At 32.8% G+C, this 26,943-nt stretch overlaps 1 protein-coding gene across 1 annotated transcript in view; it reads left to right on the top strand.

Annotated features, from left to right (window-relative positions):
• Positions 1-26,943, top strand: part of LOC137407924 (uncharacterized) — a 92,966-nt gene that overhangs the window by 35,878 nt on the left and 30,145 nt on the right. The window contains exons 18-25 of the mRNA XM_068094308.1: positions 230-365; positions 795-962; positions 3,294-3,473; positions 4,988-5,131; positions 14,616-14,799; positions 15,598-15,721; positions 19,338-19,948; positions 20,062-20,143. Of these exons, the coding sequence (XP_067950409.1) occupies positions 230-365; positions 795-962; positions 3,294-3,473; positions 4,988-5,131; positions 14,616-14,799; positions 15,598-15,721; positions 19,338-19,948; positions 20,062-20,143 (1,629 nt within the window). The remainder of the gene's footprint in view (positions 1-229; positions 366-794; positions 963-3,293; positions 3,474-4,987; positions 5,132-14,615; positions 14,800-15,597; positions 15,722-19,337; positions 19,949-20,061; positions 20,144-26,943) is intronic.

Genomic DNA, 26,943 nt, shown 5'->3' with positions numbered 1-26,943 from the left:
GCAGCTTTTGTATAAGTATGTGAAAAGGTAATACCCTAGTATGGAAAGGTCAGTTTAGTGTAGTGGTTAGATGCGCCTGCCTGCGGACTTGAAGGTTCTGAGTTCAAATCCAGTGTGTTGTAGAGCTTTTATTACTAGGTTTAATAGCTATAACTGGATAACCAACCAGAGACAAGCACTTTGATTTATATATAAAGATTATGTTCGGAAACTTGTCTTGTATCCACAGGTGTTTGGGGACATTGAAGGTCTCACTGGTTTGTTTGGCATGTACTCGTGGTCAGAGATCTGTGAAATGATAGATAGAATCAACTTCAAAAATCAGAAGGCTATTGGAGAGGACAAGGATGAATTTGTTGACTCAGGTAGTTCTATCCTTTTAGATATATACGCATTAAATTCTACTTGAATGATGAGAAAACTGGTAGTAAATTACTAAAGTCTCATGAAACATAAGTTACTGAAGTTAAAAGCAATGAGTGACGCGTAAACAGTAATATTAAATGTTCAATATCAATTTGGATAATAAGAAGACGATTTCTTGTTTGTTTTGTCATTTGAAAGTATAAGGCTGGTGATGGAGCAGTGATTATTTTTATCATGCTAATGCAAAATATAGAGTAGAACAACTGAATGGATGGCACACCAACCTCACACATGGTGGTGTCAGTAGATCGATGTCTAGTGCTAGCTGCTCATTTTTTTCCTACATTCTGCTTCATTACAATTTTCACATTGAAACTCCCTGTTTAATCGCTGATTAGCATCATCGATATTCTTTGTTGTTATTTCAGGGGAACTGGAGAACTCGTTTGATAAACTCTTTCGAGCTTTCAGGCTTAGCTCTTCTCTACTAAGCGTCTATCCTCGAATGGTTGGACCGATCACACTTGGTCGTCTTCTAGCATTTGCTCCTGGTTCTGAGCTTATCAGAAACTTTGTAAATGGGGTCTATGAGAAAGGTCTGCTAATCTTTTATCGTACTAATTTGTTTTGTATCTAGTAGATATCTTCAATTTATCATTAATTAGCTGTGCTAACCGGCGTTGCCTGGGTAATAAAAAAGTCTTTGGACAGAAAATTGGTTTATATTTAACATATAACTACATTTGCCATTCTAACTTTCAAACTACATATCATGAGAAAAGTGTTTTATGTAGTTGAAATAACTTAAGAGAAAAAATAAAAACAAATGTGAGGGTTTTCAAATTTTTCAAACAATTGTAACTTTCAAACTTCATATCATGAGAAAAAAGTTTTGTGCAGAACAACTAAATTAAAAATATCTAAAACAAATGAAAAGGTTTTCAAACCACTGTAAATTTAAACCATAACTGTCACGAACAACTTTTATCGTATTTACTAGGTAAATCAGACACACTAATTCTGATTTTGTACTCAAAATAAAGATTAGACCACTAACCTTTAAAGTCATTTAGGCCTTTTTAAAGCGTTTCGAAAACAACACAATCGGCATTACAAGCTCCGCCCGTAAATATGGGACGAAACCTAGCTTTTTCAGGAACGGAAGTTAGGAATGTTTAGTCCGATTTAGAATAATAGAGATGGGTGTCTTAAAACCCATTATTATCTAAATCCAGTCTGTAAAATAATTTCAGTTTTTTATGAAAGGTATATAAACTATTTAAAATTGCTCGTAGCTTGTTACATGACGTTTAAATGGGCTGGACGCCGAGAAAAATGAGCTCAAAAAACGCAGTTTTATCACAAGCTAGCGTCATTATCGCGCTTTTTTAAATATGCTATGTTAAATAGCTCATCTACCTTTCAGAAAAGACTGATATTATTTTTAAGGCTGAATTTAGAAATTAATGAATTTTAAAACACCCATCTCTATTATTCTAAATCGGTCTAAACATCCCTATGTAGCTTCTGTTCCTAAAAAGCTAGGTTACGCCACGTATTTATGGGCGGAGCTTGTTATACCGATCGTGTTGTTTTCAAGACCGATATTAAAACGCTGTCAACAAGCCTTCATTACTCTGAAAGTTAGTGGACTAATCTTTATTTTGAGTCCAAAATTGGAATCAGCGTGTCTGATTTACTTAGTAAATACGATAAAAGTTGTTCGTGACAGTTATGGTTTAAAGTTTCATAACTTTCAGCGACGTACAGTATATCTTTTAATGACGTTCAGGGGAACCTCGGTTCTCAAACATAATCCATTCCAGAAGGTCGTTCGAAAAAGGAGTTGTTTGAGATCCAAAACAATTTTCCCCATTAGAATAAATTTCTTTAAATTTTAATGCATTCCATGGCAAAAAACAACCTCGGTAAAGTATTTTGTCAACATTTTACACCATAAACTGTACTGTATACTGCATACTATAAATAAAAACGGGTAGATATAGATCGTGTTTAATTTTAATAAAAGGTTTTCTATTTATGATGATGGAAAAAAGTAAACATTTCTTATGTTTGGCTCTTGAAACATTAAAAACATTAAAGGTTAAGATACAATACTAAAAATTGCAGAAATTGATAATGAAACAGCAAAAAGTGCGCCAGGTCAGTTACATCAAAAATCATAGAAAAAAGAAAATATAAATCGCAATGGCACGTTTACTTCACATCTTTAAAGAAGTATCCTCTTCCAAAACAATATCAACGTAACTCGGCTGGAGGGGTTATGTCCCTAGCGAATTCCTTCGGTAGTGGAGATGTCGTCTCAGACGGTCCTTCCTTTTTTGTAAAGAATTTATGAAGCATAAAATGCCTCTGTTTGTTAACGAATGTTTCTATGCTGTTTCCGGAACTGTTCTAATTCCAATGCGCATCTTCCGGTTTGGTCGAGAACTGAATTTATGTTCGAGCTCCGAGACGAACAAGTCTCAAAATCTTGTGTCGAAAACCGAGTTGGTTGAGAGACAAAGAGTTTGAGAACTGAAGTTTCACTGTATATAATCAGTACACAAATCGCCAAATCTTAAGTTCAAGATAAATTAATGTTGATATTGTGGGGCGGAATAAAGTAGCCCTAACGAAAAAGGACAAATAAGCATTGCGATGCATATACTTAAGTCCCAAAATATTTCTGAACAGGAGCATTGTAACTCGTGGGCGCAAGGCTAAAATAATTAGCACGTGCATAGTGTATTCGTTCTATGAAAACGTATCTGATCACTATGGCTTTCTAGCTCTGTGGTAGAGCATCCGGATAAGAAACTTGTTGATGCATTTGTCGTGAGTTCATCTATAGCCGAAATGACGCACATATCCACAGACATACTTTGATAAATGTATATTTAGATATTCATCTATTTATGTTTTAGGGCTAAATATGAATTCATTTGTTTGCCCTCATCCTCAACTTGAAGGAAGTGGCACTCACCTTTTGATGGAGATGCCTAATGACCATAGTGGCCCCTGCGTCGCTATGATAGAGCTCACACCTTGCGCTGGTTCATTCTATTTGACTGTGTCGCAGAAAGCAGTTCTGACAAATTTGGGAGGTTAGGGGCTTTTTATCATTCAGCTGAAAATTGATTCAATCAGCTGGATATTCACAGATATAGTGGATCCTGCCATACAATATTAATTCGATCCGGTGATGGCATCGTAAGGCGAAAATATTATATAGAGGGGTATAGAAACCCTTTGTAATTATATAATGCAGTTAGATGACATGTTGTTAGTTAGTTAGACATGTTGAAGCATTCTTTCAGCTCTTCTCACATAAATGGTTTGGAATTATTCTGTATGCGCGGCTTTGCGTAAACAGCCTGATAGTGAGATGGGTTGGTAATGCATGCATATAGAAGGTCCTAGAGCTGGACAACCATCTAAGTTATAATTGCCCTTATTCAACAGGGTCACATGATGTTGTAGTATTCATACAAGACTTATCCCTACCAACTAGATGTAGTATTCATACAAGACTTATCCCTACCAACTAGATGTAGTATTCACACAAGACTTATCCCTACCAATTAGATGTAGTATTCACACAAGACTTATCCCTACCAACTAGATGTAGTATTCATACAAGACTTATCCCTACCAATTAGATGTAGTATTCACATAAGACTTATCCCTACCAACTAGATGTAGTATTCACACAAGACTTATCCCTACCAATTAGATGTAGTATTCACACAAGACTTATCCCTACCAACTAGATGTAGTATTCATACAAGACTTATCCCTACCAACTAGATGTAGTATTCACACAAGACTTATCCCTACCAACTAGATGTAGTATTCATACAAGACTTATCCCTACCAACTAGATGTAGTATTCACACAAGACTTATCCCTACCAACTAGATGTAGTATTCATACAAGACTTATCCCTACCAACTAGATGTGCTGATGTCAATTTCAGTCTCAGTAGTCCTACCTACATAGACTATAATGTAAATCATACAAACTAGAACCATCCATTTTTATAATTGTGACATTTGTGACTTTTTTCCCATTCTCTATAGTCATGTACTAGAGAATATTATGTAATCAGTCTCTTCAATCTAATATATATCATAAACTCTGTCAGGTGTATACCCATTTATAGCGGTTTAATTCTAACAATGAAAGATCCGCTGTGCACTGGATTAGAGCTCAGAACCACCAGTTTTGAAGGCAGTCTAGCGCACCCATTACACTACACGGGTTATTTGTGATAAAATGGATTAATCATGCATCTACTCATTGCATAAGTTAAAATATGCATAGCGGTGCTGTGAGATGCGTAACATCACTAGAGATGTCTTATTATAGTAAGTTTAGCAATATACTAGCTTTAAGTTATTCAAATTAGCCAATGGCAATTACATACCTGCCACTATTTTCAACTGTTTTTTATTACCTGTGCAATGCCAGGCATTCATATAGTACATACATATAGGAACTAAATAATGAAGAGTGAAGCGAGTGAAAGACAAAGTATGAAAAATAACGCTGAACTAGTCATCTAGTATTGAGCTCTGTACAATCTATAGAAAACCAACTCGTGAAGTTATCTTGACAGATGGCACCATAAAGATGAGATACACACCACCAGACCTTCACAAAGGCGACTCTTTTCATCTTGTTGCTGCTTACGAGCCTAGGGAGATGCCAACAGAGGTTGTGGCGACCACCAGAATCATTCCCAAGATTTACATTTTTTCGTGTAAGTCTCTAAGACTTCTGTTTATTAATAATCGATGTGTTTATGTCTATGAAAATGATAAGCATGTCTAAGTCTAGATCGTGGTTTATTTCTAGTTTTCATAGTGAGTATTTTTTTCATCAGTTTTCTCTGAAATAATAAATATATTCACTGCAGCTCTACTATAGCGCTAAAATGTTTCTTTTTGTAATGAGAGGGTCAAGGGTTCTTCTTTAGGACAGTTTTTTTTTTCAAATTGCGTAAATGAGGCTGAAATTTTTTGATTGTCTTTATTTGATTAGATCTATCCTTATTCGATTGCCAGTGTTATTGCCGTACTTTTCGGACTATAAACTGCACCCCTATATAAGCTGCATCTGCTTTATTTTCCAAAAAATGATCATAAAACAATGCATAGGCCGCACCTTAGCCTGTCTTGACAAACTGTTGTTTTTGCGGAGTTGTCCCCGTCAAGCGGGCGAGCAACAACAGCTTGTCACAAGACGTACTGCCCCTGATGCATCAGCTGCACTTATAGGGAGTTGTTCTCTTCCGTCTATGCGGCTCGGCTGCGATGTTATGTCGGTCGCTCCATTGGTAATCATAATGGATTTTACGCAAGTTTATGTAAAAAAATTAGGATAACAACGTTTAACTAACGACCCGTCTCTGCAGTAAACTTTGGTAGAATTTGAGAACTTGGGCAACAACAGCGACTAAACATGTCGTTATTTGTGCGCTCAGTCAGTTTTATTTCTATTTTTGTATTAGTCAGTTTTATTTGTTCTTATTGATTTTGTTTTAAGTTTATTTTATTGTTGAGTTTTACTAAAGTTTATCACAGAAACCAGTCTTTGGTTAAACGTTGTAATCTTGTTTTTTTTCTACATAAATTTTTGCGTGAAATCCCTTATGATTACCAATGGGGCGACCGACATAACATCGCGGCTGAGCCGCGTAGACGGAAGAGAACAACTCCCTATAAGTGCAGCTGGTGCATCAGGTGCAGAATAGCCGCACCCTTGTATAAGCCGCATGGCTCAAATCATTAGAAAAAAGTAGTGGCTAATAGTCCGAAAAGTACGGTATTTGATTGTTAGTGTAATTATTTGATTATCAGTGTTATTATTTGATTATCAGTGTTATTATTTGATTATCAGTGTCATTATTTGATTATCAGTGTTATTATTTGATTATCAGTGTTATTATCCCACGAGCAAACGAGAGGAGCGATGTGTGCGAGTTTTTATGATAAATGCATGTGCACACAACTTGCGAAAATTATTCATCAACAATGAGACGAACCCTTGGCTAGAAATTTCATCAAGAAATTTAAGCATCGGAATGTAAAGTCGTTAAAGTATAATAACGATACAAAACACATTTAAACCTATTTAAATATGTTACCAAGTCTTTGTAAACCGTCGGTATTATCTTTAAACTTACCCATCTGATCGGATTATACACAAATAGACAGATTTATTTGAACGAAAATTCCCACAAAAAGTTTGAAAAGCTCGGTTTAATAAAAGTTAAGACCGAAAATTGAAACGCCAATAAAGCCGTGCGACCGATTGTAGAACTATTTAGTAGTGCGTATTTCACGAGAAAACCGTGTTCATTTCACCAGTCTATGGTGCTGTTTACTTGTAATCGAACTTATTCGAAGGTTTTTGTAATAAACGTAGACCGTTTGAGGCGTAGACCGATTTACAGGTACGAAATTATGGTACACCGTTTATCAGCCTATGTTTTTTGTCCAATCACCGAAGGTTTCATTATTTAAAACGTTAGCCGAAATTCTTTACAACTTACGTACCAGCTAGGCCCAAACTACAACGCCCGTTTATGACGATTACTTTTTTTTTATTTTGTTACATTTTTATACGAGTGAATGCTCCTACCCGCTTTCTGTTAAAGATCGCTTCTAATTTTGCATTTCAGAGTTATAATAAACATATTTCTTTATTGTTGTTGAATTACATACATTACAGTAAATTAGGCCTACAGCTTTATAACACTTTTATAACAGCTTTTATTTTGCTGCAGTTTGCAGAAATCTTCGAGACGCATGAACGCTCATAGGTTTTCTATTATTGCTGTATTACTATATTAACAATATTGGTTATTTTAATAATATCAGTGCATTTTACTTATAATATTGGCCAACATTGCATTCCTCCTATTGCAAGGGAGAGATATAAACGTGTAATATTTTCATTGTTGTTGTTTGTCATGACCAAACACTTTTTAAATAAATTTTCTAAAAACCTATATAAATACCACAACTTCTCGATATTGCTACCTATGACGTTTTGAAATGTAAACAAAATTGTGTATTGGTTTTCTATTATTACTATATTAATAAAATTGATTATTCTAAGAATATCAGTGCATTTTACTTCTAATATTGGCCAATATTGCATTTCTCCTGTTGCAGGGGGAAAATATAAACATATTTTCCATTCATTATTGCTTATTGTTGTATATAATAACACCCACACCCAGTACATTACAGCTACCATTGCAGTTATCCTATTGCACTGCAGAGCCATTTGATTGCTAATATTGCATTTCTCAACCATCAGTACCCTTTATTTTTTTGCCAGTATCTCTGGCCATCTCTTTGGTCGTGGGCTGTATGACAGTGGAATTTCTAGCAGATTCTCTCAGCAGAGAAAGGCATTTTAAACACTATTTGTCAGACTATTTATTCAATTTTAATGGCTAACTGTTGCTTTTCTCCTTTTTTTTTGTTTTACTATTGTTGTATGGCCTAATTTGAAAAACATTTCTATTTGTGAAATGAAATTATTGCCAATAAAGTACTATATATATATATGTGCGAGACACGCGACATTTAAAACAGACAGTGGAATTGGTGACCATTGTTGGACTTAAGTGACTCTTGGAAACCCTGTGCTTGGTCACAATTTTAATCAACAACTTGCATCGTTCAATAGCTAAGTTAGGCCTGCAAGACTCTAATAATGCATTAAGTTTTTACAGAAAATTCATGTGGAAAGCTATTTAAGGTTTTAAAATCATAGATGTATTACAATGCCACTGCTACCAATTTTAACATCCCTGTTCACTAATCTGAGAGGGCCCTGAGAGAGTTTAAATTTTATGGTGAAAGGCAATTCAGGTACTGTCGTCTCAGTATGTTTATGAAATTGATGCACTCATAAAGTTTTGGAGGATTTAATGAATGGTTGTAAGCATGAAGCGATTGGCCTTAACACGGCATGCTAGTTGGCAAGCACTAATAATCATTACCCACCTGCTCAAAGACAGTCTTGATCTCAAATTGCATAGAATCATTGAATTTAGGATGTAAAGTATGCGTAACTCGTTTATGTGGTTGAAGTTTCCATAAAAAAACTTAGAGAGTTATCCTCATGCAAATTTGAATCACTAAATTTTTTGGCTGATAATTAGTTAACCCTTTTACTGCAATCCATGTACATGATTAGCTTTCGGTTTAATGCCAGCCATTTTACTGAAAATTGCCGATTTGGCTGCATGATACGCACACTATTTTTGCAATTTCAAACCTAATCTACATGTAGAACATCTTTGTTATATATTTTATGTTGCCAACATGTTAACAAACATAGCTATGAAAAAAATTGAATATATCTAATAATAATATGTGCATTGCTAAAGCTATGTGAAGCTATGATAGCTACGAAGCTATAATGATCCCCTACAATTTTCTTTACTCTTACAAAACTGTTACTTTCACCACCATCAGAGTCAGTGCTGTCACTTTCATTGTCTGAGTATTTAATTAATTTTGAACCTGAATCGGCTATAATGTCATCAACAAAAGCTATTCCGTTTCTAACACAGAAGCCGTATTACAGCTAAAAAGTTCAATCGTCAAAAAAAAGTTTGTTTTTAACTTGGAATTCCCTGATCAAATACTATAATTTGCTTCACGAATTTTTCAGAGAACTATTTGAACAACAATCTTAACATCTTAGAAATACTCAAGATTGTTGGTCATCTCACGAATTATTGATATTCAGTTACTATGGAACCACTGTTAATTTTACAAAAAATGCATCTACGGCATTTGATCTTAGAATTTGCAGATGGTGTACGGCAGTGAAAAGGCTAAAGAAAAAAACAGTTGCTGCCTTTGCTTCAGTTAAGGCATAAACATGCTAAGCATCAGCACAAAGCCAACAAATGTGCTCCTTGGTTTGGTGCAAACTACGGGTACTTTTTATCTTGATGTGATTGCTTATATTCCAAAAAGAGATAACTCTAACTTGGTTAGAAGTTGTCTCTTTCTTTTGTACAGACTGGTAACCATTCACTGTAAATTACAGATGGGACGCATAGATGGTAAAATGGACCAAACGATAGTAATGCTCAATTCTCTAGCCAAACGATGGGAGGAAAGAGATGACCTGTCTTTGAATGGACGATCACGCAGCGCGAGTGCATCCACATTTAAAAAGGAAGATGTCTGACATAGTGTCAGACCATGTCTATAAATAACTATCTATAGCTTAAGTTATAAAAGGCTTTCATTTTGATAAAAAATAATCACACTTTTTGTTTTAAATAGTATTGACAACTTGTACATAGTTTTGGTTAAAACATTATTTTGATATGATTTTAATGCATTTTTAATAGTTTATACTCATGGCAATAGCACATTAATTTGCTGAACATCCAACTCATATAACGGAGGTTGTAGTTATTATGGCGATACACCTTCAATCTCATCCTATTTAAAAGCCAACATAGTGACAGTATCTTACTAGATGTTTCGTATTTTCTATTCTCTTTTATGACATTCAGATGATCATGCGCATGAACGTTACCAGATTTACTGAACCTCCGTGTACATTACACGTCTTGGTTTAATATCAAACACTCTCAAAGCTAAATGTCATGTTATTTAATGTTTTACCAGATCATATTTGGTTAAAATTGTAAAGATTAACAGAGTTAAATCTTCCCTGCTCATCTAAATGCTCATTGTTCTGTGTTTCTGTTTATCTCACAGTTCTAATCTCCTCTGTTCATTTTACTGTTATGATAATCTCTCTCGCTTATCTAACTATTGTAATTCCCCTATTCATCTGATTGTCTTATAATTTCTCCACTTTTTATCTAACTGTTCCAATTTTTCCAGTTGTCATTGTTGAACGTTATGCATCTATCTCAACTAATTGCAACAATTACTAAGCGGGTCAGAAGCACAAACAACACAGGCACAGATCTGGCATGTCGAAGCAATGCTTTTTCGATTTGTTATTTTGCAATTTCATAAAAACATCAGCGCAAATAGTAAGCAATAAAAAATGATAGTTGGTCATGTTGCTCTGTGTTCTGTTTGGATTGGAGAGCTGCTTGGTATTGCTGCCGCTTCCATTCACATGGGAGCAGTAATCAGCTTGTAGGATAGAAAGGTAAGTTTTAAATCTTCCTGTTTTGTTCTGCTTCTATTATGCCGGTCTAGGGCTTTTGACCTAGAACTTATTTTACTTTTCTAATACTGCTATTGTTAGCAGTTGCACATTTAGTTGCAAAACCTAAAATGCTGATTAGCTGATGCAGATAAAGATGATGTCTGCAGTGAATACTCTCTGACAGTTTTATCTCATAATGTAGCGCATGACGCTCGATGTTGACCACGCTAGCGCATACTGCTAACGAAGAGTCCGTAACTTTAAAAATAGATCGTGATTGATTGAAGCATTTAGAAACTCATTTTAGCCTTTTGTAAACGATAACGATTTTTTATATGCTTTCGAATGACTGGTTGAGACTAGCCATTTCTCGAGTCACAGCTAAATATGTATATACAGTTTAGCCAGTTACAAAAAAATTATCCCATGACCAAACACGAGGGAAGCGAGCATTTGGGAGCTTTATGATAAATGCATATGTGCACACAACTCATGAAAATTATTCATCAACAGCCGTACACAAACCCTTGTACCAAAATCCCATCCAAAAATTTAACCATTTTTGTGTGGAGTCCTTTAAGTATAATAATGATACAAAACGCATATAAACCTATTTAAATATGTTACCAAGTCTTTAAAAATTCTCGACAATATCCTACAACATACCCATCTGAGTGGGTAATACATAAATAAAAAGGTTAATTTGGCCTAAAATAGCCATTAAAACCTGACAAGCCTTTTTTAATCAAAATTAAGACCAGCCAACAAAACACCCATAAAGCCGTGTGTCAGATGGTATAACCATAAATCCGTGCGCATTTCACACACAAAAATGTGCACATTTCGCCAGCTTATGGCATTGTCCAATTGCCGAAGGTCTCTGTAATAAATGTAGAAGTACGGAAAAGCAATCGTTTATTTTTTGCCGATTCTAAAGATAACTTTGACATTTTGGACACTTATTATATAATGAGTACGTTGGTATTACAACTGATGTCCAAAGCAGTGAAAGTAAAGGAAATGACGATATTTTTCTAACGGTTTTTATAAGGTTATTACAATATTTAATTATAAGAATAATGGCCAATAATTATTCGATTTTATAAGATTGTTATAAGATTTAGTTGCAAGAATAATCATTCGAATTTACAAGATCGAAGTATATAGTGACCGATGTTGTGCAATATGTTACTGTTATTATTTTTCTAAAGATTTTGTTGATGATACTACGGCTGTGCCCAATATCGCGGTACTGCCAAACCGTTTTTAATATCTGCAAAATTAAGTAATAGGCCTACATTTTCTTAAAGATATACAGCTATTTCTATGACAACCAGCTAAAATCTGTTTAAATCTTTAAATTCAGCATATTCTTTTGGATATAAATACAGAAATCTAGATAAATATCACAACTTCTTGGTATTCGTTGCTATGACGTTTTGAAATGTAAACAAAATTGTGCATTGGTTTTCTCATACTTTAACACCAGTTTTCTCAGAATTATGTTTTCGCACTAATGGTAAACATGCATTCGGTTTATTGACCATAAAATCCGCTGTAATTACATGTAAGCTGGAATCAATTTTTTTTGCAAAATAACTGAGAATTTTCTCCTTCTGCTAGTGTAGATAACTCTAAATCTCACACACCCGACTTAACCATGGCTTTTGTGACATGACCCATTTATTTATTTTTGCTCCAGTTTGCAAAAAACTTCCAGCCACACGTGAATGCTAATGCTGGCTTTCTGTTACAGATACTGTCAAAACCGTTCTACATACAACACAACCAACTTTCAAACTGTGTATATTACACAGCAGCTTGCCATTTTACTTCTAATATTGTATTTCTCCTATTGCAGGGGAGAGATATAAACATATAATATTTTCCTTTCATTATTGCTGTTTGTTGTACATAATAACAGCCAGTAAATTAGCTACCATTGCAGCTACCATTGCAGTTATCCTATTGCACTGCAGTGCCATTTGACTGCTAATATTGCATTTCTCAACCAACAGTACCCTTTCTTTTTTCCATTATCACTTTGGTCGTGGGCTGTATGATAGGGGAATTTCTAGTTTAATTATCAGTGTTATTATTTGATTATCAGTGTTATTATTTGATTATCAGTGTTATTATTTGATTATCAGTGTTATTATTTGATTATCAGTGTTATTATTTGATTATCAGTGTTATTATTTGATTATCGGTGTTATTATTTGATTGTCAGTGTTATTATTTGATTATCAGTGTTATTATTTGATTATCAGTGTTATTATTTGATTGTCAGTGTTATTGTTTGATTATTAGTGTTATTATTTGATTATCAGTGTTATTATTTGATTATCAGTGTCATTATTTGATTATCAGTGTTATTATTTGATTATCAGTGTTATTATTTAATTATCAGTGTTATTATTTGATTATCAGTGTTATTATTTGATTATCAGTGTTATTATTTGATTATCAGTGTTATTATTTGATTATCAGTGTTATTATTTGATTATTGGTGTTATTATTTGATTGTCAGTGTTATTATTTGATTATCAGTGTAATTATTTGATTATCGGTGTTATTATTTGATTATCAGTGTTATTATTTGATTATCAGTGTTATTATTTGATTATCAGTGTTATTATTTGATTGTCAATGTTATTATTTGATTATCAGTGTTATTATTTGATTATCAGTGTTATTATTTGATTATCAGTGTTATCATTTGATTATCAGTGTTATTATTTGGTTATCAGTGTTATTATTTGATTATCAGTGTTATTATTTAACTATCAGTGTTATTATTTGGTTGTCAGTGTTATTATTTGATTATCAGTGTTATTATTTGATTATCAGTGTTATTATTTGATTATCAGTGTTATTATTTGATTATCGGTGTTATTATTTGATTATCGGTGTTATTATTTGATTATCTGTGTTATTATTTGATTATCAGTGTTATTATTTGATTACCAGTGTTATTATTTGATTATCAGTGTTATTATTTGATTATCAGTGTTATTATTTGATTATCAGTGTTGTTATTTGATTATCGGTGTTATTATTTGATTATCGGTGTTATTATTTGATTATCAGTGTTATTATTTGATTACCAGTGTTATTATTTGATTATCAGTGTTATTATTTGATTACCAGTGTTATTATTTGATTATCAGTGTTATTATTTGATTATCAGTGTTATTATTTGATTATCAGTGTTGTTATTTGATTATCGGTGTTATTATTTGATTATCGGTGTTATTATTTGATTATCAGTGTTATTATTTGATTACCAGTGTTATTATTTGATTATCAGTGTTGTTATTTGATTATCAGTGTTATTATTTTATTATCAGTGTTGTTATTTGATTATCAGTGTTATTATTTGATTATCAGTGTTATTATTTGATTATCAGTGTTATTATTTAACTATCAGTGTTATTATTTGGTTGTCAGTGTTATTATTTGATTATCAGTGTTATTATTTGATTATCAGTGTTATTATTTGATTATCAGTGTTATTATTTGATTATCGGTGTTATTATTTGATTATCGGTGTTATTATTTGATTATCTGTGTTATTATTTGATTATCAGTGTTATTATTTGATTACCAGTGTTATTATTTGATTATCAGTGTTATTATTTGATTATCAGTGTTATTATTTGATTATCAGTGTTGTTATTTGATTATCGGTGTTATTATTTGATTATCGGTGTTATTATTTGATTATCAGTGTTATTATTTGATTATCAGTGTTATTATTTGATTATCAGTGTTATTATTTGATTATCGGTGTTATTATTTGATTGTCAGTGTTATTATTTGATTATCAGTGTTATTATTTGATTATCGGTGTTATTATTTGATTATCAGTGTTATTATTTGATTATCGGTGTTATTATTTGATTATCAGTGTTATTATTTGATTATCAGTGTTATTATTTGATTATCGGTGTTATTCTTTGATTATCAGTGTTATTATTTGATTATCGGTGTTATTATTTGATTATCAGTGTTATTATTTGATTGTCAGTATTTTTATCATTTGTTAATTAATATTTAATTTTTATTTATAGTGGAACGATTTGACATTGACAAGATAATTGATTGTCGTCAAGTTGCTGGTCATGAAGAGATGGTGATACAGAGTCTAGAGGTTTGGTTGATTCCATCACGCGAGGTGACAGCCATATTTGTGCATGGTAATGCTCATGATGGGCTACTCGTGTTTAACATGACAAGCCAGACACTCCTCTACAAGTGAGTCACAAGCACCACCACTCTACTCTGTTTCTGTATTCAGTTTCACACTTTTGACAGCTTGTAACTGTGTATATTCGAAGGTGAACTTATGCATATTGCTTATTCCATTGTGCAGTCAAGTTTATTTGCTATGTGCAGTTATTTAGTTCTGGTTACCATACTTTTGGAAATGCGTTGCTCGGTCCTGCTTGGAGTTTACCGTGGTTTTTAATCGCAGTTATTGTTTTATTGGCATCTATACTGGTAGTGTCATTTTTCATTTTCACCGTCATTGGTTCGGAATAATTTTAGTACAACCCAAACTGCTTTTTGTCAAACACATGAATGAATGAGAACACCCCTTCATCATTCAACCACAATGCTTTTAGGTATATCGAAAATATAACACTACTCGGAGCTAGTTAACACTTTTAAAAGATTTTCATGAACTGTTCATTTCTCAAATTGTGTAGTGAAACAATGAGTTACTGAACGGAAATAATTGAAGTCTTGTATGCCATGTGAACTATGCAGGTGGCCTGGTTTGAAATAGGAATGCTAATTTCAGCATTGATTGGTTCCAGGAAAACTCTATTCTTTGCGGTAATTTACTAACATTGGGCACCGGAAATACATTCTTTAACTTGACTTAAACTTTAAACTAGACTTAAACGAAATTTGTGAATCGCAGAATTTGTATAAACTACCTTTGACAGGTTGTTCTATACTGCCAAGTCTAAGTTCTAAGTCTGCAGCCAAAAAGATTTTTATTTGTTGCTGACAAATGTGGTCAAATTATTGTCTAACTTATTCTAGATTCCAGAATGAAAAGCCGATACTCTTCATGTCACTAAATGACGAAGAACAGCTCCACATTGTTCAGCCAAAGAAACACATAATCATGGAGCTAACTAAAAATGGTGATTCAGAGGAGCTACTGGTAATCCTTGTTATGGCGTCGTAACATAAAGATATCAGTTATACTAGTTGAATTTACTGTTTATAAATATGATATGTTATAACTTAAGGCTATATTAGTTCTATTTACTGTTTATAAATATGATAGTATGTTATAACTTATGGTTATATTAGTTCTATTTACTGTTTATAAATATGATAGTATGTTATACCTTAAGATCATATTAGTTCTATTTACTGTTTATAAATATGGTTGTATGTTATAACTTATGGTTATATTAGTTATATTTACTGTTTATAAATATGATAGTATGTTTTAACTTATGGTTATATTAGTTCTATTTACTGTTTATAAATATGATATTATGTTATAACTTAAGGTTATATTAGTTCTATTTACTGTTTATAAATATGATAGTATCTTATAACTTAAGGTTATATTAGTTCTATTTACTAGGTATAAATATGATAGTATGTTATAACTTATGGTTATATTAGTTCTATTCACTGTTTATAAATATGATAGTATGTTATACCTTATGGTTATATTAGTTATATTTACTGTTTATAAATATGATAGTATGTTATAACTTAAGGTTATATTAGTTCTATTTACTGTTTATAAATATGATAGTATGTTATAACTTATGGTTATATTAGTTCTATTCACTGTTTATAAATACAATAATATGTTATAACTTAAGGGTTATATTAGTTCTATTTACTGTTTATAAATATGATAGTATGTTATAACTTAAGGTTATATTAGTTCTATTTACTGTTTATAAATATGATAGTATGTTATACCTTAAGGTTATATTAGTTTTATTTACTGTTTATAAATATGATAGTATGTTATAACTTCGGGTTATATTAGTTCTATTTACTGTTTATAAATACAATAATATGTTATAACTTAAGGGTTATATTAGTTCTATTTACTGTTTATAAATATGATAGTATGTTATAACTTAAGGTTATATTAGTTCTATTCACTGTTTATAAATACAATAATATGTTATAACTTAAGGGTTATATTAGTTCTATTTACTGTTTATAAATATGATAGTATGTTATAACTTAAGGTTATATTAGTTCTATTTACTGTTTATAAATATGATAGTATGTTATACCTTAAGGTTATATTAGTTCTATTCACTGTTTATAAATACAATAATATGTTATAACTTAAGGGTTATATTAGTTCTATTTACTGTTTATAAATATGATAGTATGTTATAACTTAAGGTTATATTAGTTCTATTTACTGTTTATAAATATGATAGTATGTTATACCTTAAGGTTATATTAGTTTTATTTACTGTTTATAAATATGATAGTATGTTATAACTTCGGGTTATATTAGTTCTATTTACTGTTTATAGATATGATAATATGTTATAACTTAAACGTCACTTGCAACAAAATTTACATTACAGTTATTTGGTATCAAAATATTCACCATGTCTTACTCTGTTGTGTTGTAGGTGCCAAATATGTGGAAATGTGATTACAAGCTCTTAAAAGCTCAAAAATGAAAAGCCGCTGTAGATTGGAATCTGTTTATTTCTCTGACGTAGTCATGACAGTTTGGTTATTGTCTTGTCACGTGATGTTCTAACGTGAATTGAAAGGCCAATAAAAAGCTCTATATAAAACTTATCGTAGCACTAGTTTATGACAAACACTTCGGGTTTTACCGAAGACCCCGTATCAAATATAGATGCTCGCTATTTTACAGTTTTGTTTCGGCTTGGTCTAATCGTCAATTCGTAATCTGATCATGTGACCCAATACTTCGCAAATATGTTTGCAGCACTTTTCGATTATAACAGGTGACCAACAGGCTCGTCTTGATTATCAGACAATGGTATGTACTCCTTCGAGGTAAGGTTAAAAAATTGAAGGAATTTTTATGATAAGATATCACTGCTAAAAGTGACAGCATTACAATACCGATAAAATAGACGCATAGGAACAATAGACATGGTTTTATTGAATGCGTGAAGTATATTTGTGAAAATATTTCAACGAATAAGGTTGCATGGAAGCATAAACAGAAACCATCTCCCACAACTACGTCACATTTGAGCCATTTTGGAAAGAGAATCCAAACTACGGCGGTCTCATGTGACTGCGATTAACCGTTCGTTTTTTTAGCTTTTAAGAGCTTGTAATCACATTCCCACATATCTTGCACCTACAACACAACAGAGTAAGACATGGTGAATCTTTTGATATCAAATAATTGTTGTGTGAATTTTGTTGCAAGTCAACCTTTAAGATTATATTAGTTCTAATTACTGTTTATAAATATGATAGTATGTTATAATTTAAGGTTATATTAGTTCTATGTACTGTTTATAAATATGATAGTATGTTATAACTTAAGGTTATATTAGTTCTATTTACTGTTTATAAATATGATAGTATGTTATAACTTAAGGTTATATTAGTTCTATTTACTATTTATAAATATGATAGTATATTATGACTTAAAGTTATAATAGTTCTATTTACTGTTTATAAATATGATGGTATGTTATAATTTAAGGTTATATTAGTTCTATTTACTGTTTATAAATATGATAGTATGTTATACCTTGAAGTTATATTAGTTCTATGTACTGTTTATAAATATGATAGTGTGGTATGACTTAAGATTATATTAGTTCCATTTACTGTTTATCCCACGACCAAACACGAGCGTAGCGATTGTTTGGGAGATTTATGATAAATGCATATGTGCACACAACTCACGAAAATGATTCATAAACGACCGTCGCAAACCCTTGTACCAAAATCTCATCAACAAATTTAATCATTTTTCAATGGAGTCGTTTAAGTATTATAACAATACAAAACACATATAAATCTATTTAAATATGTTACCAAGTCTTTATTATTTGTAGAAAATTTCCTAAACCTTACCCATCTGATCGGATTATACATAAGTAGACAGATTAATTCAGCCTAAAATCGTTATTAAAACTTGCCAAGCCTTATTTTTTCAAAATTAGGACCGTCAAACGAAACGCCGAGTGACAGGGAATAGAACCATTAAGTTGTCCGCATTTCACGAAAAAAAAACGTTCACATTTCACCAGTCTATAGCATTGTTGAGTTGCCGAAGGTTTCTGTAATTAACGTAGAAGTACTGAAATATAGTCGTTTCTTTTTTGTCGATTTCAAAGTAACTGACATTTTGGACACTTATGAGTACTTTGGTATTCCAACTGATGTCCAAATCAGTGAAAGTAAAGGAAAGACGATGATATTTTTTCTAACGATTCTTATGAGATTATTACAATATTTAATTATAAGTTTGGATATTCTTAAGGTATATTAGAACTAATATACCTTAAGGTTATATTAGTTCTATTTACTGTTTATAAATATGATAATATATTATAACTTATATTATCGCTATGCTGAAAAGAAGTGTGTGGTAAAATTACATAGTTCAAGTCTAAAGTTTATTAATCACATTTATCATGTTATTGTTCATTTTTGTTTGTCTTATAAGTATAGCATTTATTCGGGACAATGCAGTAGTTAGGAAACTGCAATACTTTATGAGGAATCTGCCAATGAGAAGTGGGCGGAGCCTATCATATATGTCAGTATCACCTGCACAGCCAGATTTCCCAAAAGAGCCAATTGATAGAAAAGTCGGTGATCAGCACGAAGTACCTATCATACCACGAGAGAAAGAATTTGAGGCTATGAAAAAATACAATAACAGAGTCACGGAAGAAGAACCAAATAATAATAATAGAGATGAAATCATTAGCGACACACATGAGGAACCCAACACAACAAAAGGAGAAGACAACTACGAAATAGCAAAGCGAACCAGGAAACCCCTGGTTTGGTATGGAGATTTTTTGCTCTACAAGATTGATACATCCTGTCACATTACAAAACATAGATCACATGATCAATCACGTGACTTCAGGCAGGTGGCAGGAAATCACCCTATCAATACGACTGCACAGATGCTCGGCAACAGATACAAAAAAGACTCAGACAGACAAAGACTTACAGAAAAGAACAGTATGGGTGACATACTAAACTTTAGTGATTATATAGATCTTGAAAGAGAATTTGAAGATGATGACAGTAACACTAACAGCGAGGTAGAGGTAGACAATAAACCGCAGACCCCACAATTGTCTGAAAGAGATAAGCGTAACAGATTTGTGGCCAAGGAAACAAGAGAACAGTTTACCAAGATGCTTAAAGATCTGTGAGAAACTGCGGAGTCTAAGATATGCAAGAAACCTTTGTGGGCAGTAATTCGGATCAGCTACGCCAACATGCTTGGTCTCACTTAACTGTGACGGTATGCACTTATTGTAGCTTCATGGCCACTAAAGGGGAAAACATTTACAACCATACTAAAATAGACCGTACTAAAATAGACAGAATAAACTGGGCAGTGGCAAGAGAAACCATGGATTTGCCATTAAAGTACCCAGGTCTACAAATTAAGATTTAACCGGATATAGGAGATATTTTGAATGAGATAGAGTGTAAAAAAAGAAAACTGTCTCCAATTTCACCATCCCATACAGTAATTCTATCAACAAAACCAGAAACCTGTCAGCAAACAACAGTACAGTCCAAACCACAAGAGCTTAATCAACAGAGATGCAAGTTTAAACCACCAGTTAACCTCCAACACAGAAGGGATAGCACAGAGTACCCGGCTAATCACTATCAACCAAAAAAGACAGTATCAGTGAACTGGAACACAAAATAAGGGAGAAGACCTTATTACATAATCACCTACGACAAGCTTCGTCGCTGCTGGAGAAAGAGATAGCTGATTTAAAACACCAATTTTGTGTACTAAGATATCCTGCACCCGATTATAAACTATAGACGAGACCACTATGCTGAAAGGAAGAGTGTACTAAGATATCCTGCACTCGATTATAAACTATAGACGAGACCACTATGCTGAAAGGAAGAGTGTACTAAGATATCCTGCACCCGATTATAAACTATAGACGAGACCACTATGCTGAAAGGAAGAGTGTACTAAGATATCCTGCACCCGATTATAAACTATAGACGAGACCACTATGCTGAAAGGAAGAGTGTACTAAGATATCCTGCACCCGATTATAAACTATAGACGAGACCACTATGCTGAAAGGAAGAGTGTACTAAGATATCCTGCACCCGATTATAAACTATAGACGAGACCACTATGCTGAAAGGAAGAGTGTACTAAGATATCCTGCACCCGATTATAAACTATAGACGAGACCACTATGCTGAAAGGAAGAGTGTACTAAGATATCCTGCACCCGATTATAAACTATAGACGAGACCACTATGCTGAAAGGAAGAGTGTACTAAGATATCCTGCACCCGATTATAAATTATAGACGAGACCACTATGCTGAAAGGAAGAGTGTACTAAGATATCCTGCACTCGATTATAAATTATAGACGAGACCACTATGCTGAAAGGAAGAGTGTACTAAGATATCCTGCACCCGATTATAAATTATAGACGAGACCACTATGCTGAAAGGAAGAGTGTAGTAAAATATCCTGCACCCGATTATAAACTATAGACGAGACCACTATGCTGAAAGGAAGAGTGTACTAAGATATCCTGCACCCGATTATAAACTATAGACGAGACCACTATGCTGAAAGGAAGAGTGTAGTAAGATATCCTGCACCCGATTATAAATTATAGACAAGACCACTATGCTGAAAGGAAGAGTGTAGTAAGATATCCTGCACCCGATTATAAATTATAGACAAGACCACTATGCTGAAAGGAAGAGTGTAGTAAGATATCCTGCACCCGATCATAAATTATAGACAAGACCACTATGCTGAAAGGAAGAGTGTAGTAAGATATCCTGCACCCGATTATAAATTATAGACAAGACCACTATGCTGAAAGGAAGAGTGTAGTAAGATATCCTGCACCCGATTATAAATTATAGACAAGACCACTATGCTGAAAGGAAGAGTGTAGTAAAATTACATAGTTCAAGTCTAAAGTTGATTAATCACATTTATCAAGTTATTGTTCATTTTTTTGCTTCATTTTATAAGTATAGCATTTATTAGGGACAATACAGTAGTTACGAAGCTGTAATACCTTATAAGGAATATGCTAATGAGAAGTGGGCGGAGCCTATGATATATAAGTTGTTGCATGGCAATTTATGGATCAGTATTGCTTACATAGTGTACTACAGAAAGGAACAGAATAAAAGTTGAAAACTAAAGATTCTAAAGCTCGTTATTTATCATAACATTGTACAAAAAATAAAGATGCAAAGAATATACAAAGTGTACAGAATACGCTGACATTTTTGGTTGATACAAACCCGTATATAGTACAAAATCATTTAGTACAGTAGGCTATAGACGTACATGTACATGGAGTAGTATAGAAACCCATAGTCATTATTTAATGCAATCACCTCCTGGTAAAAATCATCATCATTAAAACATAATAACAAAACAATATGTGAACCTTAGTAACTATAGGTACCTACAACGACTTTAGTGCATTTTGTAGTTATGATCTGCAAGATAATATAACATTACAAGGTACCACGTGGAGAGTTCTTACCATCGAAACAGTTCTGTAAAATAAACGGTGAATCTAACTTAAATTAATTTAGTTTACTAAAACCATACTTGAAGAAAGTTTTAGCATGTATTTTGGTAAACTTCAAACTTTTAACGTAAGTTTTAATAAAATATTTTATTATAATCGTTTTTATTCTAACAGATACCCGATATACCGGATAACAGTTATGGACAACTTGCCATGGCGAGTTCAGCGACGTATATGTTTTAATAACGTACATTATTTGATCACTACACAAATTGCCAATTTTTAGGTTCGATATAAATTATTACCGTGAGGTAGAATAAAATTGCCCCAACGAAAAAAAGACGAAGAAGCATCGTGTTGCATACACTTAGGTCCCAAAATATTTTTTAACAGGGGCATCGTAAGGCGTGGACGAAAGGCTAAAATAAATAGTGTGTTATAGCATACGTTATAGTGTGTATGAGAACATCTGGAAGCCTGACGGTTGGTATGGCTCAGTGGTAGTGTCCGGATAAGAAACTTGTCATTGCATTCGTCGTGAGTTCAAGTCCTTCGGAAAGTGGAATTTTAATATCAAGATCTTAATATCAAGATTTTAATGTAGACATACGATATACATGCTTTGAGAAATATATACACATATATAGACTAGCTGTACTACCTGGCGTTGCCCAAGTAATAAAAAAGTCTTTGGACAGAAAATCTATTTTTATATAACATACCGTATGCAGCATTTACCATTCTAACTTTTAAACTTCATATCATGAGAAAATATTTTAAACCAGTTCAAATGAATTAAGAGGAAAAAGAAAACAACTGTAAAGGTTTTCAAGCTGTTTCGAACATCTACAACTTTAAAATTTCATATCATGAAAGTTTTTTTTGAAATAAATTAGGAAAAAATTAAAATTGTAAATGTGTTTAAATATAAATGTGAAATAATTAGCAAGTGATTGCTAAATATAATCTGTTTAGCTATGATTATAATGAAAAATTATTTAATAAATTAGGTGATAAAAAAGTTTATTTTATTTTGTATATAATTATAATTTAGTATAATTAAGTATAATTTATTTTTATTTAACATATAACAACATTTGCCACTCCAGCTTTCAAACTACATATCATGAGAAAAGTGTTTTGTGTAATTGAAATAAATGAAGTGAGAAAATAAAAACAAATGTAAAGGTTTTTAAACTTTTTAAAACAACTGTAACTTTCAAACTTCATATCACGAGGAAAAGTTTTTGTGCAGAACAACTAAATTAAAATTATATAAAACAACTGTCAAGGTTTTCAAACCACTGTAAATTTAAAATTTCATAACTTTCAGCGCCGTGTAAGAAGGTTGTTTGAAAATTGAGTTCTAATTCCGAAACAATTTTTTCCATTAAAATAAAACTATTAAATTATGTAATCCGTTCCAAGGCAAGTAAACAACTTCGGTAAAGTATTTTTTCAACATTTTACACCATAAGCTGTACTGTATACTGCATACTATAAATAGAAATGGGTAGATATAGATTGTGTTTAATTTTAATAAAAGGTTTTCTATTTATAATGATGGAAATAGAAAACAAAAGTAAACATTTTGTACGTTTGACTCTTAAAACATCAAAAACATTAAAGGTTAAGATACAATACTAAAAATACAAAAACTGATAATGAAGCAGCAGAAAATGCAACGGATCAGTTACATCAAAAGTCGTAGGAAACAAAAATATAAACAGCAATGGCACGTTTACTTTACATCTTTAAAGGAGAATCCTCCTCCAAAACAATTTAGGGTAACTCGTCTGGAGGGGTTATCTCCCTAGCAAATTTCTTCGGTAGAAGAGACGTTCGTTTCAGATAGTTCCTCTTTTTTGTTAAGAATTTATGCATCGTAAAATGCTTCTCCGTTTGTTAGCAATTGTTTTTATGCGTTTCTGGGGCTTTGTTAATTGCAATGCACATGCTCTGGTTTGGTCAAGAGCCGAATTTAAATTTGAGCTCCGAGACGACTAAATCTCAAAATCTTTGGCAAAAAACCTAAGGCTAAAATAATTAGCACGCGTATGGATTATGTGATATATGATAACGTAATTGATCGTTAAGTCGTGGTGGCTCAGTGGTAGAGGTTACGCACCTGAACCTTGTTGATGCATTTGTACTACGAATGCATCAACAAGGTTAATGCCGGGTAGCACAGCTATAATTATATAAATGTGAAAGTATGTCTGTCTCTCCAGCTATAGATCTTAAAATCTGGATATTAAAATTCTGTTTTCGACTTCGGAGCTGAACTCTCTACAAATTTTGTAGAGAGTTCAAATAGTTCGTAGTTATTCATAAGCATAATAAAAGGTTACATCAAGTATTGTATGTTTACAATTCAAACTGTATAGTTTTTTGCTAAGTGAAATTGTATGGAAATCGAGAAGATGATATTGTTGCGGTATTTTTGACAATTTTTGTTCGCACAGGCTAGCATTTGACGAGCACTTTTGTACTCACACATTGACCACCTGATCATAATGATATACATTTATTATTTGGCCTGCTTTTGGATGGACTAGATTAGTGCATGTCACTGTGCCTGTCATTGGTCCAGCCCTTTTTCTGATCTACCCCTAGCTCGCAATAGAATTGGCGAACTATTACTGGGCTAATTTTGTGAAAAAATCAAGTGTTGCAAGCTTGTCACTCTGGTTTCTCACGCAGGTTGTTGAAAGCTGCATGCAATCTTTTTTAATGAATGTCAACAGACCAGATACCATAAATTGCAGCTTATAAGTCAACTCGGTATATAAATCAAGGCCTAAAGTTTGGTTTATAAATCTTGGTTTCGGCATGTATTTTCCATGAGTTGATCCTCTTCTCTTTCTCAAATCGTTTAATCCGAATAGTTCAGACTGCATCAGAGGCAAGCAATACGTAGCTGAAAAAATGACTTTAAAATGGCATCAGCAAAAAAGCCCATGCTTTTTGGTGCCATCAGCAGTACAACAATTAACAAAAGAACAAGAGAAAACAGATTGAGAGAAGACCACAGGGCACAGAAAAAACAACACTTCACCATTGTATTGGCTCGTCTCGCCAACAGAAAGAAACTGCACTTATGATCATTGGTAATTAACAGCAAAATACTGCTGCAACACAGATTTCTGTCAAGAATTGTAATTCATGTACAAGAAAAACGATGTATTGATGATAGTGAATGTGTTAAATGGATTACCAAAGTATGGTCTTGTGGGCAGTTATTATGATAAAAGCATTTAATTGTTAAAAAAACACATTATTTCAGAAGATATTCTTAGTGATGACAATTTGAATGGTGAAAAATGGGAATTTGTGTTTGATCCATCTCATGTTGACTAGGATTATTAGTATTTTACTATTTTTAAATGAATCTCTATATGTCTTATCATGTAATTTTGATTTGCAATAGTTTTTTAAATTTAGGTTCTACTAGAATTTTTGTTATGAAAAACATCACCGCTATTCAAATCGAGAATGGACTTTTACACTTAAAACACGGTGCCAAATTTTCGACTTACACGCCAGAATTTTCAATAACCACAATTGAAAAACAAAGTTTCTCATTACTAAAGCAAATAATAAGAATAATGATATACATCAGTTATATATGAACAACACGCTGTTGTTGAATCAGCCCACAACACCCACCTTTTACAATAAGAATAGATCTGTTATTCGCACAACTCATTTAAAATTGAATATTTGCTGGTGTCCTGTTAGTGTAATAATCTAAGATCTACTACCCTACAGGATGAATTTATTCGCGTAGTTATATTTCGCGAAAATTGTCTTTTCATGCATATTCGCGGATGAATTTATTCGCGGCTGAAAACTGCCACTTTCTAGGAAAAGTTAACTCTATTGCGGCTAGTAATAGAGTTATTCCTACGCATGCCCACATCGTGTGTTCCGGTTATATTTAGCTTACAACTGCGAGGCGATCATGCTAAGCTACGGTAAACAATTTTTGCTGTGTCCAGAGGTTTTCACGAATATTCATCGCTTAGGAGGTCTGTGATAAGCCAACAACTTGTGGTAAGTAATGAGTTTTTTTCATTCACTAAATTAGTTGAATTTTACTTTGGTTCTTCTGTAAAACGCAATACTTATTTTTTCCTTCCCTACCGCTTCATTATTTGTTTTAGTGTGAGAGAGAGATTTTTCATCATACACCGAAGAACAATGATTGCAAGAGTGGTAGGTGTCATTCTTAGAAAATCACCAATCATTCAGGGAAGTCTGGAAATTGAGTTTGAAGTGACCGCAGCTACTTACGAGAAGAATATATCTGTTTTTAAAAAAGGAACTAAAACGCCTTTACGAGCACAAATCTTTGGCCAACCGGCAGAACTTTGCAATAGTAAGCCACGAGAAGAGTTCTGATGATAACTTCCTTACCAGCCATGTAGTAGCGAGATAATCGCGTTCAACACCTACCCAAGACAGTGACAACGACAGAGCTGCTATTACCAAAATAACTAGTCAGAAAGCACCATTACACGCTAGTATTCACATATCAAGAGTACCAGTTTAATTTTATTGCTAGAAAACCGCCATATGGACTAAACTGTTTATATTTACTCCATTCATCATTTGTAAAATTTTATTTGTATTTGAAATAT

The sequence above is a fragment of the Watersipora subatra genome, chromosome 11, assembly GCF_963576615.1.
Source record: "Watersipora subatra chromosome 11, tzWatSuba1.1, whole genome shotgun sequence".
Lineage (NCBI taxonomy): Eukaryota > Metazoa > Bryozoa > Gymnolaemata > Cheilostomatida > Watersiporidae > Watersipora > Watersipora subatra.
This window is presented reverse-complemented; position numbering and strand designations above follow the sequence as displayed.